At 44.4% G+C, this 17,584-nt stretch overlaps 1 protein-coding gene across 2 annotated transcripts in view; it reads left to right on the top strand.

Moving 5' to 3' along the window:
* Positions 1–17,584, top strand: part of FER1L6 (fer-1 like family member 6) — a 974,281-nt gene that overhangs the window by 729,674 nt on the left and 227,023 nt on the right. For both annotated transcript variants that reach the window (XM_085604988.1, XM_085604987.1), the window contains exon 26: positions 13,368–13,651. In XM_085604988.1, coding sequence (XP_085461114.1) covers positions 13,368–13,651 — 284 coding nt within the window. The remainder of the gene's footprint in view (positions 1–13,367; positions 13,652–17,584) is intronic.

The following is a 17,584-nucleotide window of genomic DNA, read 5'->3' as shown; positions in this document are numbered from 1 at the left end:
CTTTCATGGTAACCAACAGTGTTAAAAGTCTACAAGAACAGTAAAATAATAATAATGTGTCAAGTAAAGAACTGCAAGGCTTGCACACGTCCCAGCTTGTCATTCTTTCAAACACCTTGACTTCTATGACCAAAAGAAATTGTCAGAGCCACTGGTCGACTAACCCCTCGCCTTGGATAAAAATACACTACAAAATCCAAAAGCTTGTGTGAATTAATTTTGCATTAACTACTGCTCAGGATGATGTATAGATAGCCATTTGGTTCCTACTCAGGGTTTTAGCCTGTCTGTTACATTAGTAGATGAGCAAGTAAAAGTCTAGGTAAGTTTCTATTTGTGAATCGCCAGGACTCGGACTGAAACAACCATGCAGCCACTGAAAGACACCAACCAGGGCACAATTCCGGGGTGCACAGCGTCCACCCATAATTTTCACAGGGTGAACGCTGTCCACCCTGCCAAGAAGTTGGCCCCACAGAAATATGCTGAACTTGTCCAGGTGTAATTTTCAGACTCCTAGACAAGTTCAGCAGCACCTGCACATTGTCTGCTTTTCATTCCCAGCAGCAACGTGCAGGCAGCAAGGTTTTTTTTTCATATTTATCTCCAGCTGGAACAACGATAAAGGGCAAGTTAAGGGGCCTTTAGGCCTCCTTTTGATCGAGTGGCCTGGAACTTCACATTTAAATGTAAATACAACGGAGGGAAACAAAAGCACACAGCTGGTTATCTCTTCACAGGTACTTAAGAGAGGCATGCTTTTGACTTTGTTAGGCCCCTTTATGTAAGTGCATGAACTGTAAGTATCTCAGATGTGTTGGTCGGTCCCAGTATTTACACACAATTTAAATAGCACTATTTTACTTTCTTTTATAATGCTACACATCCCTATGCAGTGTCAGAGCGATTTACATAACATACAGATTGAAAAAAAATCATGCAAGCGTGTAAATCAGTGTACAAGATGTGTTGCATGAGTCAGTGAGGGTTAAAAGTTGTAGCAGTCACATATCCTAAATAGCTCACTGTGCTATATTAAAAGGTTTACTATGTATGAACTGCAAGTAACAAAAGGATCGGTGTTCAAAGCAGTAACCTTACCCAACTACATAAAAAAAAATCTGTCATCTGCATATTACATGATGTGCTTTGCAGGCATATTAACCTTCCATACTACTATTCTAGCCTACAACAAGTCAGGACTATTGGCTTTGTCAATGGTTATTAGTTGCATAAGATAACTAAGCTGCAACTATGGCTTGTTACATATAATATTGAAAAAGCTTCCACTTAAAGCCCTGGTGATAATACCACAATGTTGCTGCGCTTGCAATTCAAAAAGAGAGCAGCAGGGCACAATGGGGCTTCAAGACACTGTGAGACATTCGGATCATCGGATTATCATGAAAAACGCTCATTTTCCAGTTCACAATGGCCTAGGGTGGGCCAGGGCAATCCTTGGGTGGGCCTGGCCCACCCTCTAGAACCGGGCCTGGTCGTAGGTATCAAAAAAATAAAAATGAATCAGTTTTATTTACATTATTCATCACTTGGGCAGTAATTGCAGCGATGATCCGAAAGCAGCAATGATACAAACTAGAGCATCCCTATTTCTGGAATAAGTGAAAGAAGTGTGCTCTGCTTCAGATCTCTGGGGAGCATGTAAATATCTGAAGGGCGGCAACATGTAGGCATCCACAGCACAACTCCCTCTGGGTACAAGAGACTGTGGCTGCCTGTACCCCACCTCCCATGCCAGATTTCTCACAACTCGATATCTGTCTGAAAACACAAAATGGCTCGTTCTGAAGCTATGACAAGATTTCTCTTGGGGCTACTTTATCCAAAGCATCACTGGGAATAAAAGAAAATAAATAAATATATATATATATTTAAAAATCTAGTTGTCCTCCAGGTTTACGACCAAAACTTAGAAAACAGCTGTTGTGCGAATAGCCAGTGAAGACTTTTGTATTGGTGATCACACTGTTCACATGCTTTGTGGAAGTCCTGATAACAGCCCACTATGCAGAGAGAAGCAGCACCCACCTAAGGGAGGCAGAAGCAAAGGTAGAGGGGGAAAGGCCTTGTGATGACGTAGTAAGAGTGCGTCCTCTATTGAGATGGCAAGAGAGACCCCCAGTAGTTTGCAAACTACCAGTCTGTTTTTTTTCTTTCGCTCTATGCATGGGGAAAAAACTGAAAAATATGCCAGCAACGGTTATCAAAGAAGGGAGTGCTGGCAATATGGTTGTAGGTATGGTGTTACTTCTTGTATCACATAGCTGAATGCAATGACAAACAGCAAAATACAAGTCAGGCGGCACACTATGCTAAGGGTAAGTGTTTTAAAGCCACGTCCTTAATTAAATCGGCCACCCCCCTTTGTGAGACACCCCCCCCCCTAGTTTTTTCATCACACTTAAAGCCCTGTAAGAAAACTCTTCTCTTACCTCACTCGTGACTCGTTCCACTTCCAGGGTCTCTATGGCAGGCAGGGGCGAGGTTGGTTCGAACTTCTTTAGCCGCCAGACCTGTCTCCAGCGCCATCACATCACCCAGATATCAGCAGACTGCCCCCAGGCCAGAATGAGCGCGAGAGCGCGTAGCGTGAAGCGCGTGACGCATCACTGCTACGCCGTTCTCATCGCGAGGGCAGGGCTGGCCAAACTAAATTCATGTTTTTTTTTTACGTTGCCCAGGGCCGTCATTGGTAGCGCTCGCGCTACAAGAGTGATTGACGGCCCTGGAGGCTGGTAAGTGCTAAGTGCGCTCAGCGCACACTTTCAAACTGGGTCGCGCCCGCGCGCGCGGCACTGGTGATCGGTTGCGGCCGCGGCATCCGTTATAATTTATTTGGGGACACAGTGAGTGTACCAAAATAAATTATAAAGGCCGCCACGGCCGCAACAGGCGACCAGTGCCGCGCGGCCACCCCCAAAATTGTGCCGCCTGGGGCGGACCGCCCCCCTCGCCCCCCCCTAGCTACGCCAGTGACGTTGTGTCTTTTGTGGCAATAGTTTACTGTGAGCACTCAGGAACCACACTAACGGCCAGAACACACTTGTTTTTTTAGCAACAACAAATGCGTTCTTCTTGTGTCAAAACTTGAAGCAATGAAGCGTTCACACTAAAATATAGCGTTCGAGGACAAATTAGCATTTTGTGAATTACCCTTTATTTTGCACAATATACCCCAAATTTTGCGTAATTATGAGAAATCAGATTACGCTGATTTCCCCTAATATTGACACGCATGTGTGTTTTTAACTTCACCCAAGGCGTGAGTTCTAGGCCTGACACTGTAAATAAATAGGAATGGCGACTGCCCTTTGCACTTTGCCCTTCGCACTTGTGCCATTGGACAAATATTCCTTCTCATGCATTTCCTGTTAAATAGCCCATGCAGATACAGCACAATTGTGCACAGGGTGTGTACACCAGGAAGCCTGATGAGCCGTGTCACTTGTGTGAGATGTGAGTGGGCCACAGCTTGGTTCCCCTGACCTCAGGATGCAGTCAGCACACTTGCCCAATGAAGACATTGAATGAGGCCCTAATAATCACTCCCTAGCTGGTATGTTGCCTCCCCTCTCAATGGCAGCAACTTTGGACATGTGCCAAGGATGCTAAGACAAGGCATCTACTTAGGGTAGTACCGCCTAAGGCTGCGATGCCAATGGGCTACCACCGCTTCTGCCTCACTCCAGCCAAGAAGCTCCAGGGGAAGGAAGTGCAGCAGAGGCGTAGCTAGAGCTTGTGGCGCCCGGGGCTATCCCTCAGATTGCCGCCCCTGGAGAGGCGGGGGGGGGGTGCTGGGGAAAAAGGAGGGCGAGCACTTGAAAGAGGTCCGAGAGACACATAGTATTGCCGCTAATAGTTACCTCGATCAAGCAAATCACATGCACATACATGACGCGGTCCAAGGCTACACAGTTGAATAGACCAGTGACTGGCAGTACAAAAGAGAATACACAGACTGCATGATCCATCTGGGGACTCAGAAAAACCGCATGTGCCATCCTTCAGAGAGCTGCGTAAACAATTACCTGGTAATCCCCTCAGCACAATGCAAACATGCACATACATGACACTGTTCAGGGATCCATCATCTACAGCTGACAGTGGAGAAGTGTGGCTCAATGGTTAGAGCGGCAGACCCTGATGCAGAGGTCTGGCCTGGACCAGGGTTCAATTCCCGCCTCGGCGGCTCTTGGGCTCAATTTCCCCGGACCCGATAATTCTCGCCTTGGTGCCTATTCTGATCATGGGTCCCACCCACTCTGCAACTCTGGGCAATAGCTTGCTTAATCTCCACAACGGCCCCCACAGCGCAAATGATGCCTGGCTTTCACCTTGGGGTGCCCAGGAGTGGACATCTCATAGGAAAAACCAGGAAGGGTTCCACAGCGGTATGAGTACAAGCGCCAAGGATGCCTCCGGGTAGCTGCGCGCTATACAAATACATCACATTTACATTAAATGACCATACATCATGGTCCCTCCATTAAAGCAGTGGGGACCTGCACAAACGTGATGTGGTCTGGGGACCCAAAACCAATGTAACAGTGTCAAGCCTGTGATTCTTTGTCTTTCAAAAACAGCAAATTAATTATTCACAGGGAATGACTCACTGTGTGCCCTTAGAACTAAACGCAGCACAAAGGGGTCAGTCAGCTCCACCTTGCCAACACAGACCAGATACAAAGCCCACTCTGGTGGCCCAAAGGCAACAACCAGGTGTCGCGCCCTGTCATTACTTTAAGCACTAGCAACCAACTCCAGGGAATGAAAAAACGTGTGCTCCTGGGACCCAAAAACAGCTTTTAATAGTGCATCTCTCCTTCATAGCAGCCTCAGAACACACATGGTGCACAGCCTGCCCGGGGGCCCAAAGCTAAAAAACAGGGAGGGGCGACGCATTATCATCACAATCCTCAAACACAGCTGTAGGAGCCATGGGAGCATGTTCAACTCTATCCAAGACCCGGGACAAACTGCTCCAGCGCTGCGGCACTCCTTGAATATTCAGAAGAAACCAGAAACATTACATTTTTCTGCGATTTTGTTTTCACATTACTTTCATGGTAACCAACAGTGTTAAAAGTCTACAAGAACAGTAAAATAATAATAATGTGTCAAGTAAAGAACTGCAAGGCTTGCACACGTCCCAGCTTGTCATTCTTTCAAACACCTTGACTTCTATGACCAAAAGAAATTGTCAGAGCCACTGGTCGACTAACCCCTCGCCTTGGATAAAAATACACTCCAAAATCCAAAAGCTTGTGTGAATTAATTTTGCATTAACTACTGCTCAGGATGATGTATAGATAGCCATTTGGTTCCTACTCAGGGTTTTAGCCTGTCTGTTACATTAGTAGATGAGCAAGTAAAAGTCTAGGTAAGTTTCTATTTGTGAATCGCCAGGACTCGGACTGAAACAACCATGCAGCCACTGAAAGACACCAACCAGGGCACAATTCCGGGGTGCACAGCGTCCACCCATAATTTTCACAGGGTGAACGCTGTCCACCCTGCCAAGAAGTTGGCCCCACAGAAATATGCTGAACTTGTCCAGGTGTAATTTTCAGACTCCTAGACAAGTTCAGCAGCACCTGCACATTGTCTGCTTTTCATTCCCAGCAGCAACGTGCAGGCAGCAAGGTTTTTTTCATATTTATCTCCAGCTGGAACAACGATAAAGGGCAAGTTAAGGGGCATTTAGGCCTCCTTTTGATCGAGTGGCCTGGAACTTCACATTTAAATGTAAATACAACGGAGGGAAACAAAAGCACACAGCTGGTTATCTCTTCACAGGTACTTAAGAGAGGCATGCTTTTGACTTTGTTAGGCCCCTTTATGTAAGTGCATGAACTGTAAGTATCTCAGATGTGTTGGTCGGTCCCAGTATTTACACACAATTTAAATAGCACTATTTTACTTTCTTTTATAATGCTACACATCCCTATGCAGTGTCAGAGCGATTTACATAACATACAGATTGAAAAAAAATCATGCAAGCGTGTAAATCAGTGTACAAGATGTGTTGCATGAGTCAGTGAGGGTTAAAAGTTGTAGCAGTCACATATCCTAAATAGCTCACTGTGCTATATTAAAAGGTTTACTATGTATGAACTGCAAGTAACAAAAGGATCGGTGTTCAAAGCAGTAACCTTACCCAACTACATAAAAAAAAATCTGTCATCTGCATATTACATGATGTGCTTTGCAGGCATATTAACCTTCCATACTACTATTCTAGCCTACAACAAGTCAGGACTATTGGCTTTGTCAATGGTTATTAGTTGCATAAGATAACTAAGCTGCAACTATGGCTTGTTACATATAATATTGAAAAAGCTTCCACTTAAAGCCCTGGTGATAATACCACAATGTTGCTGCGCTTGCAATTCAAAAAGAGAGCAGCAGGGCACAATGGGGCTTCAAGACACTGTGAGACATTCGGATCATCGGATTATCATGAAAAACGCTCATTTTCCAGTTCACAATGGCCTAGGGTGGGCCAGGGCAATCCTTGGGTGGGCCTGGCCCACCCTCTAGAACCGGGCCTGGTCGTAGGTATCAAAAAAATAAAAATGAATCAGTTTTATTTACATTATTCATCACTTGGGCAGTAATTGCAGCGATGATCCGAAAGCAGCAATGATACAAACTAGAGCATCCCTATTTCTGGAATAAGTGAAAGAAGTGTGCTCTGCTTCAGATCTCTGGGGAGCATGTAAATATCTGAAGGGCGGCAACATGTAGGCATCCACAGCACAGCTCCCTCTGGGTACAAGAGACTGTGGCTGCCTGTACCCCACCTCCCATGCCAGATTTCTCACAACTCGATATCTGTCTGAAAACACAAAATGGCTCGTTCTGAAGCTATGACAAGATTTCTCTTGGGGCTACTTTATCCAAAGCATCACTGGGAATAAAAGAAAATAAATAAATATATATATATATTTAAAAATCTAGTTGTCCTCCAGGTTTACGACCAAAACTTAGAAAACAGCTGTTGTGCGAATAGCCAGTGAAGACTTTTGTATTGGTGATCACACTGTTCACATGCTTTGTGGAAGTCCTGATAACAGCCCACTATGCAGAGAGAAGCAGCACCCACCTAAGGGAGGCAGAAGCAAAGGTAGAGGGGGAAAGGCCTTGTGATGACGTAGTAAGAGTGCGTCCTCTATTGAGATGGCAAGAGAGACCCCCAGTAGTTTGCAAACTACCAGTCTGTTTTTTTTCTTTCGCTCTATGCATGGGGAAAAAACTGAAAAATATGCCAGCAACGGTTATCAAAGAAGGGAGTGCTGGCAATATGGTTGTAGGTATGGTGTTACTTCTTGTATCACATAGCTGAATGCAATGACAAACAGCAAAATACAAGTCAGGCGGCACACTATGCTAAGGGTAAGTGTTTTAAAGCCACGTCCTTAATTAAATCGGCCACCCCCCTTTGTGAGACACCCCCCCCCCCCTAGTTTTTTCATCACACTTAAAGCCCTGTAAGAAAACTCTTCTCTTACCTCACTCGTGACTCGTTCCACTTCCAGGGTCTCTATGGCAGGCAGGGGCGAGGTTGGTTCGAACTTCTTTAGCCGCCAGACCTGTCTCCAGCGCCATCACATCACCCAGATATCAGCAGACTGCCCCCAGGCCAGAATGAGCGCGAGAGCGCGTAGCGTGAAGCGCGTGACGCATCACTGCTACGCCGTTCTCATCGCGAGGGCAGGGCTGGCCAAACTAAATTCATGGTTTTTTTTTACGTTGCCCAGGGCCGTCATTGGTAGCGCTCGCGCTACAAGAGTGATTGACGGCCCTGGAGGCTGGTAAGTGCTAAGTGCGCTCAGCGCACACTTTCAAACTGGGTCGCGCCCGCGCGCGCGGCACTGGTGATCGGTTGCGGCCGCGGCATCCGTTATAATTTATTTGGGGACACAGTGAGTGTACCAAAATAAATTATAAAGGCCGCCACGGCCGCAACAGGCGACCAGTGCCGCGCGGCCACCCCCAAAATTGTGCCGCCTGGGGCGGACCGCCCCCCTCGCCCCCCCCTAGCTACGCCAGTGTGCCCGAGGTGGATAAAATGCTGCTTAGGTGTTTTCAGACTTGAAATCCTCATACTCTTCCGTCAATTTGCTTTCTTGAGTCTTGGAGCGACAGAACCTCCTGCTACGTCTAATGACGCCGCTACAAATGCTTGTAAGCCGCATGGTTCCCAATTAGGATGTGTGATTGGCAGGTGGTCGTCTCAGCGTTCTCAATCTAGCGAAGCATATCCCCATTACCGTGTAGATGAGACGCTGTTGTTCACGACAGCGACATATCTAGTCATTTGTTGCTGGCCCCAGGAGAGATAAAACGCTTATTACTGTTTGACTCAATCCTACCTCAGTTTCTAATGCTCAGCAAAATAATAGCTGCCAAATGTGTTCAGAAGACCCCTGTCACGGCCTTCCCTATACACTTCACAACCGTGTGAGCCACTGAACGTGTCTGCCTTATTGCCAAGCAGAAATATTTCAACAGATTTACTGCGCACTCCAAAGAAACGTGCACCTCAGAACACAGTCCTGATTGTGCTAAATGACGTGAAATACACTGAATGGCGCATGCATGCACTCTTACAGTGTTTAATCTAAATTCATAGATTTGTCATTTAATCTTCGGTCAATCAGACATAAATAAGAATTTTATTTCAATTTTCATATTTTTTTGTTTTTTTTTACAAATGGATTAATCCCTACTACAAAATTGTTAGTAAAGTCTAAATCAGCAAAAATTATGTTTGCTCAGTCTTGGCATCAACTAATCGTACTCCACTTTTAATACAAATACCAGTTTGATCCTACTATTTAATTTTTAGTCTCTCTTTCGCTTTATGACAAATAATTACTAACTGGGCACCAACAGCTTGCTCCTTTGCAGCTGGGACGGACAGATATCACCACTGTCAGTATAATTTTACACCAGCAGATCCAAAATACATAGATTGAACTGCTGCTACTGTGATTTCGCACTGACATATACATCCCCTTACATTTAAAAATGTCTGATTATAATTTCATCAGCACTTATGCAGTCTATATAATGTAGTAATTCCAGTGTAAAATTGCAGTGGCAAGGATGCAATTTATGCCGAGTGTCACATTGAAACAACAAAAGGTAAGAGGTGGAATGCCTGGACAGTGAACTCCGCTCCGTTCCCTGCGTTTCCATAGTTTTTTGCACTCCGCAGAGTGGAGTTTTGTCCTCGTTCGCGCTCGCCAACAGTAAGCTGGCAAGCACGAGCCAGGAAAATCCAACGCAAGACTGCTTCCCAGCGAGATTTCTCAACGTAGGCGGTCGCGGATGGTCTCTATCGCTCGCATTGAGAAACCTTCCCTTCGCGTTGAGGAAGCTGTTGCTCAAGTAGAAAATGTAGTCGAGTGGCAGAAAGATGCAGCGCCCTTTTGCCCCGAGCGTGATGCTATTCGCGCTGATTTTACAGTGTGGGACAAACACCTGGTGCTAAAAATCAGCACAAACAGCGCGAGGTAATGCACTCTGCTGCTCGCTGAACTCCACGTAGCTTGGCGGACTTTTTTTGTCACTTCGTGGAGTTCCAAGTGGCGGAACTCTGTGAACTCCACCGAGGCCTAGAAAGAACAGTGGAGACGCCAACTGCCAGAGCACGTCCCCACTGAATGGGAACACCAGCAATCCCCGACCAGTTTCAGCCTAGTTCAGCCTCGTAAGTAAGTGCAAGTTGGACCCCTTAGCACAGCGGTCATGGGACTCACGTCATACGTGTTACACTTTGGGTATCACATTAAACCAACACAGGTTAATGGGTGTAATACTTGGGAAAGACTCTAAAGTCTCAACCACTAGATTTGCTTAGCCCAAACCAGGCTTACAAGTGTGCTATGTATGTACTCCATACACAGGAGCTGAAAAAGTAATAACCCCCTGCACCCGCGGGCCCTTACCGCATACCACAACTCCATCACCCCTTGTACTCACTGTTAATCTTTGCACTGATGGTTTTAACTATTGAAACATAACAAGGAGGAATGATTCTACTTCCTCCTCACTGTCCTGAATATGAACACACTCGCTTGTGGAACTCATGGCAGGTGCAGCGCCAGTTTCTTTCCAGTCAAGACCACCCACAAGCTTTTTTATACGTAAGACACTCACTTAACCAGGTGTAGCCTGGGGCACTTATGGTAACTGAGGATATTTTTGTGTTACTGATGTTGGTTCTCTTCAATGCCAACCCCGAATTGCTTTTATTAGATTGTTGTTTTTATTAAAAAACAAAATGCATTACAATAATTTCATCATGAGCAACAAAATGTCACATTTAGGTCCATTGCAAGAGGAGCTCAGTAGGAATTCAACTTTGGAAAAAAATTGTTTAGTAAAAAATACAATAACAGTATATAGCATTTAGCCATATAGTATTCACAGGTCGTCTGATATGGCTCCCTCATTTTATAGAGCAGTCCTTCGAATCCTGAAATGTGGTAGTGGAGTTTCTATCCAATAGAGAGGAATGCCATTACACGAACTAAACAACAGACAAAACAGTGAAGGGCAGCTTTCAACTTTTGAGTAGTAAGGACATTGCTACAATAACAGTCATTGCTTCACACACGGTGTAACATCCGAAAATAGTAATCCATCATTAAAGGTGGTCACTGACGGATATAGGTCACTCCTGCGATTTAAAACTAGTCACGCACATTCAGTAATACTTTACAAAAGTTTCTGTGCACTATGCTAAGAGACCAGAACATGGGTGAGGTTAGCCTGAGTGGACTGCAGTATTGTCAGATATTTGTCAGATTCAATGTTTGCATTTTATGAAGTAGTCAAATAACTTTGCACTATAATCTCTCATTGATTGTGTATTTTGCCAGGCATAATTTAGCTTCTTAATGAGATGGTGTGTCGAATAAAACACTTGCACTGGTCACTCTGCCATTCTACAACACACCTTGACACATGATTGAGTAGCTCTTGGCTGCCATGAATACCTCACCAACCTCCGTCTCCCTGAGTGTCTTCAGTGTGTCCAGAGAAAATGTGATGCTTGATTGCCCTCCAAACCCTTGAACTCTCTCTCAGGGAACAAAAGGCCAGCCTTCAGAGCCCTTCTCTTCTCCTTCCACCTCAGTTGACCCTCTGAACTTCACTACCGACCCTTCAGTGGCGTTCTGAGTCTTCAGTCACCCACAATTATCCCCTTGAACCTTCTTCGCAGTCTTCACAGCCCATTACACCAGAACTGCTCCAGTCCACTTAGGACCTCTGCACCTACGTCCACTATTACGAGAGGGTTGTGGTTATTTGCAGTTTCTCCATCAAGCGTCAAGTATATCTGCATTGATGATTTAGCTCACACTGAAGTCTCACACTACACCTCACAGTCAGCGCTGCACACCTGTGCCATCCTAAAACAACATAGCAAGTGGCATTCCCTCACAGATATACTGTGCATGGATCTTAGAGTATAGCTAGAGGCCACGTGACGTCAACATGCCAATGCCTTTCATGAGTGCTCTGATCCTATAGATGTCCTGGAATCAGATTAGTAAACAGCTGGAATACATTTCCTTGCTATCATTCCAGTGGATTTAAAAATGTTTCAGCAAACTGTACCTTTAAGAAACCATTTATACTATTATTATTAGTATCATTTATAGTCTTATAAAGTGCAAAACTAACCAAAAAGAGTTTCCCAGTGCTAGGCATAGACAGAGAGACCGGATTACCAGCTAAATACAGCCAAGTCTTCAAACCTTTGTGGAAAGCAAGCAGAGATGTGCAGCTTCTTAGGTATATGGGAAGGGAGGTCCGCAGTCTTGGACTCAATATTGCAAAAGAACACCGTCGCCTCCGGGCCAAGTGAAACCGAGGCACAGTGCAAAAGGCCAGGTTCGAGATCTCAAAGTGCGTGCAGGGATATAGGATATCACTAAGTCCTGAATATAGCGTGGACCGATCCTAGCTTTGGCCTTAGACATATAGCATAGAGCCTTAAATTGAATGCGTTTAGTGACTGTAAGTCAACGAAGCTCAAGAAAAAGATGTGCGACTGAAGCGTGCTTTGGGAGCCAGAACATCAGTCTAGCAGCCTAGGCCATTTGTGGACGCCAAATGATCGCCTGATCTATTCCCAAATACAAGATGTTACCATAGTCCAATCTAGATGCGATTAGGGATTGAATCACGGTCCTTTTGGCTGACTGGGGGATGATCTTTTTCACCCATTTAAGCAGGACAAAACAGGTGGAGGTAACCTTCGTCCCCTGAGGCTTCATCGATAGATTTAGTCCAGAACAAAGCCTACGTTCTTCGCCTTAGGGGACAGATTAGGGAGCGATCCTAGCGATATTATTTGTAACCGCTCACTCAAATAACAGCAATGGGAAGTTTGCTCAGCTCTTGGTTGTGAACTAACATGATCACAGAAAAGAATTGTTCTTTTATCTTTCAACCATACCTTACTAGTTTAATAAAACAGAAGCTGCAATGTGAAATATGATTAGCTAATTATAGCAGAGTGCAGTACTTGGCAACAACAAACGGATCAGTGCTGTTTACCATGTTTATCAACAGCCATAACTATTTTGATTGTTGTTGATAGAATTGTTTTAACGGTGTTGAACGCACAAAGCATGCTTTCTGTTGGCGTGCCACTGTGTATATCTCTTGAGGCACATATTTGGATATACTTGTACATTTTCACTGAAAGTTTCCTGTAATACTCAGCATAGTTCTGTTAGGTATACTTGTGACTTACATCATTAGTGGGAAATGGTTGGCGTACGAAACAAATTATTGAATCAAATCATCTTTAGAATAATATTGACCGTAAGCTTTTAAAAAGTAGAAAATATCCCTGACAGATTTTAGATGGTGTGGAATGGTTGGTTAGTTCAAAACAAAAATCACAGACGTTATAGACTCCGGGCATTCTTGGAAAACTCCCATATCCGCTGGATACCAGCAGAGTCATTGGACTATTACAGTGAAACAATCCATCAGGTCACTCAGAATGTGTTCCTCAGATCAAGCATTTTGCACAACTCAGAAAGTTAGAAAAATAAGCAACATAGGGCATCATCAGCGAATTAATGTACTAAAACCAATCTAGGCTTTTTGCATTTGTATTCCTGCTTTGCTCCTTTTTCCCTAATTTATACAACAAACCATCAGCTATTCCAGAATTGAAGTGCTGGCATAATGTGAGAAAAATGCTACCCAACAGCAGAATTTTTAAATCAAGCAAGACGATACTTAGGTACAATATTTCCATCTGACTCCCTTAAAGTCATCAATTGCTTTGACATCTGTGGTTGTGATTTCAGATTCATCTGAGCCACTGATTTCATTTGAGACCCCTGTCTACCAAGAACCTGCACCTGACCATATTTACGTTGACGTGGAGACGGCTCTGGCACAAGATCCAACACGTGCTCCGTCACCAACTCCAACAACGCAAGCTTCATCTCCAGCTCCAACCCGTACATCATCGCCAACTCCAACTCAAACCTCTTCACCAGTTCCAGCGCCCGACCCTGATCCAAGGAAAGCTGCTAAGTCTTCAACATCAACCACAACTCCAGGAACTGGAAAGGAAGCAGATCAAAAGGTTTGCTATTTCTATAGACTTTTCAGTGACGGATAGCGGCAGATATAGCCACCCTTGGCTTGTGGAGATGCAATGTTCAATATGTTCAGTGTTTCATAACAATTTTAAGACTCTACATTTGTACCTAACATAGCAGCATATGAACGGAAACTATTTCCAATATTCCTCTCCTTATCGATTGTGAAGATGTATATTACTGTACTTATGCATCTCTCTAGGATACTGCAAACTGAGCAATCTTTAGCAGTAAACTAATTTACTCATGAACAATATATATTTAATATGTATGTATGATTGTTATGTTATGCAGATTTGTGCAGCCCACTCTCACCCGAGAGAGTATCCTGGTGCTGAGTAGAGTTGTTCCCTCACTTCAGTGGGATTATTGATTAATTAGAGGAGAAAATGATTGCAGTGGAACATCAACCCTGACTGCTAACCATACGCATGCAGCTCGCCGCAGGAGGTCTAAGTGACTCTTTTGATTTTAGATGAGCCCATCAACAAAACATAAAACCACAAATACTCACAGACCCACAGATTGTGCTATCTCTTAGGCGTAAACTGCCCCCTGTTAAACTGAGTGCTCACATTTCAGTGTTTACAAAGTGCACAATTTTACACCCCTTTGTTCTATGCACACCTTGGAATGGAGATAACATGTCAATAGCACATACTATTTATTCCCTTGTCCAAGGTGTGCAAATAGCATATGTACATTATTTGCTGCCCAGTTTATACAAGATTTTATGTTCAGGAAATAAACCAAGAAAAACACCCTAGTGTCAGAAAGTGGGTTAATAATTCGTTAAGAGAGTGCCTTCACCAATGTACTACACACTCCCTAGTTAGACGAAAACATGGTGTTTAGAGAATCTCTGCTCAACCCCTGCAAGCTGGGGCACACACAGCAGGCAGTTCCATACAAAACAGGGTGTTAAGTTCAACAGTACCAACAAATTTAAAATCAACACAATAAAATTACCAAGCCAGCTTAGAAAAACAGAGAAAAATGAAAGAAGTTAAAATGCACCAAAATAATGAGAATTAAATAAGGGGAACCATAGATATGAATATTGAAAGTTTGAAGACAGAAAAGTGCCTAGAAAAAAGTAAACTGCTAGAGTGCAATGATGCAATGTCTGTGCCAATTTACAATAGACTTACTCGACAGTTAAATAATGTAGCACAAGAAGTGCAATGTGCTCTGGTCTAAAGGCAGGATAATAGATGGCCTAGGTGAGTGTCACCTAGAGGCCTATTACAATGGGGGTCGGATCAGTTCCGGCCGCCACCGTAGCGGAGATTGGGTCCGTCCGCCATGCGTGCGGCAGTCCCGCCCGTTGTATTATGATGGGCCCACCACCGCAGCGGTTAGATTCTGCAGCTTTAACATTTTGGCGGGCGGTGCTGACAGTAGCACCGCTGCATCGCGAAAACAAGCATGTTGTGCATTTCACTGCACTACGTGGCAGGCACTGCACTGTGCCTGCCACTTGGTGCAGTCAAATGTAGGGGGTGCTAGGGGGGTACCATGGGTAGCCCCAGTGCACCCACATCCCCCAACATGAGGGGGGCCCGCAACGGGCCCCCAAACACTATCCCCGCCAGCCTTTCCATAGCGGAGAGACCGCCGCGGAAAAGCTGGCTTCCGCATGCATCCTAATCTGGATGGCAGAAAAATCTAGGCACCACCACCATTTTGGCAGTCCAGCTCCGCCCGCCAGGCCAATTGCTACTGGTGGAAAAGCAGCGGACGGATTTTCACACCACCGCGGTCACCACCACCATCATAATCTGACCGGCAGTTTTCAAGGCTATGATCGCGGTGTGGAGGCTACCGCCGGTTCGGCTGTGGCGATCTGCCCGCCATCGTAATGTGCCCTCTAGTGTTCAGTTGATGGAATCCCGGCAGAGGTACTGACTTTGTCTGGGTGAGGAGGAAACCCAATGATGAAGCATGCACATTATTGGGTGAGGGTTTTAGCATCCTTTACCCACTGCTAGTATGATCCTTTTCTCCTCTTGACAAACATAAAACAGAGTGTGCTGGTCAGGTAGTTGGAGGTCTGATCGTTTTTATGTATATATATTTAGGTATGTATGCCTTAGCATGTTTTATCATTTCTGAATAAGGTATGCAGGTATTTTCCAAAATCTTTCCCCCAACAGTTGATACTATATTTGCCAATAAACCATGCTAAAGAAACACAGATGAAGTCCCATGTTTATGCGCTGCCGACACCAAAGTCTGCTACAGGTTCCTAAAGGAGTAACAAACAGCATTGTGAGCAGTCACCTTCTAGTAAAGGGATTGACCAAAAAACTAGACCAAAGATATATATAGTTGTTTGAGTTCTCCCAGTCTTGTGTCCATGGTCTAATCTGCTATCTGACCTCTGGCCTTGATTATATTCTGTTGTAACAAACACCTATTTGGTGGATATTGTGCAAAGACATCCTTTCAAATCCTACCACCATTTCATGAGAATCAAAACAAGGTTTCTACTCTTTAAGGAACGAAACTTCTTCAAGTGGAAAATAACACCTGAGGAAGTCTCATTTCATTGAGAGGGTCACTGAGGGACAGACATGCTTATAAGCAGTGAACTGGATTCCAGATTACCTCTGTTGTAGAGCTGTGTTCTAAAAGAACTCATAACTTTTGACATGTTTCAAGAGCAGTGTCTTCAGGTCTTTCCCCCCCATCCACTCTCTCTTGAAATTAAACACTGTGAATGCCATCAATATAGGGTTTGAGAGTGAGCACGCGCTACCACAAATGTAGTGTGGTGCAAGGGGGGCTGGTAACATATAAAAGTGGTGAGGCTAGCGAAGTGCCCTACCGCATCACAAAACATAAATACATGAAACAAGAATGTAATAAAAAAGACTTACATGCATTACAATAACATTGCGGTATGTGTTGCTGCATCTGTGGCAGCTTTGCTGAACAGCATTATTAGGACCTACAAAGCTTTCCTAAGAAATGGAAAGAAGCATCAATCATTCCATTATTAAAAAAACTTTCTTAAAATCCAAACGAAAAAAAGAACGATTGCCCAATCTCGCAGCTCCCCATCACAGCTAAACTTTTAGAAACATCTAATTATTTAAATCTCGGAATCATAATTACAAAGCCCAGTTTGGGTTTAGAAAAGCCCCTAGTACAGAATCGGCCTTGGTGGTAGCCACAGAGGAGATTTGAGATAAAATGGATAAAGGTGGGAAAGCGGCTGTCGTACTTTTAGATCTTCCTGGAGCCTTTGACACGGTCAGTCATCCAGTTTAAAAAAAGCAACAGGCAGATAGGTATTGGAGGGTCAGCCTTTGATCAGCTCTGCTTCTTCCTAGATGATAGAGAACAACCAATTGCTCCGGGAGTCTTTATTTCTAAATCGGTCAGCTTGCCGTGTGGTGTCCCACAAGGGTCATCGCTAAGTCCCACACTATTCAACTTGTATGTGGCTCCACTAGCTAAATTGGTAGGAACGCTTGGCTTCTCCGCCATATCTTATACGTATGACTCCCAAAGAGTGGTATCCATTACCAATGACATAGAGGGAGTGGCCGAGCGATTTAACAGAGTATGAGAGCCATAGTGAACTAGGTGAGCAGACATTATCTCAAGTTAAATTCTAGCAAGACAAAGGTGCTCATCTTTGGTAATGATTTTTTTTGGAACAATACGTGGTGGTCTCAAGATCTGGGTGATCTGCCTACTCCTGTCACACAGGTAAGAACTTTGGGAATCATGTTTGATTCCAAACTTGCTTTTTCGGATCAGATTCACCAGCTTACGTCACCATGCTTCTTTGTGCTAAGAACTTTAAAGAAGATTCTACCCTTCATACGACTGGATCTCAGGAAGACAGTTATCATCACTTTGGTCTTTTCTAGACTGGATTACTGTAATGCCCTGTATTTGCAGAG

This window comes from Triturus cristatus, chromosome 5_1 (genome assembly GCF_964204655.1).
Source record: "Triturus cristatus chromosome 5_1, aTriCri1.1, whole genome shotgun sequence".
Classification (NCBI taxonomy): domain Eukaryota; kingdom Metazoa; phylum Chordata; class Amphibia; order Caudata; family Salamandridae; genus Triturus; species Triturus cristatus.
Note: the sequence above shows the minus strand (reverse complement) of the source record. Positions and strands in the feature narration are given on the sequence as shown.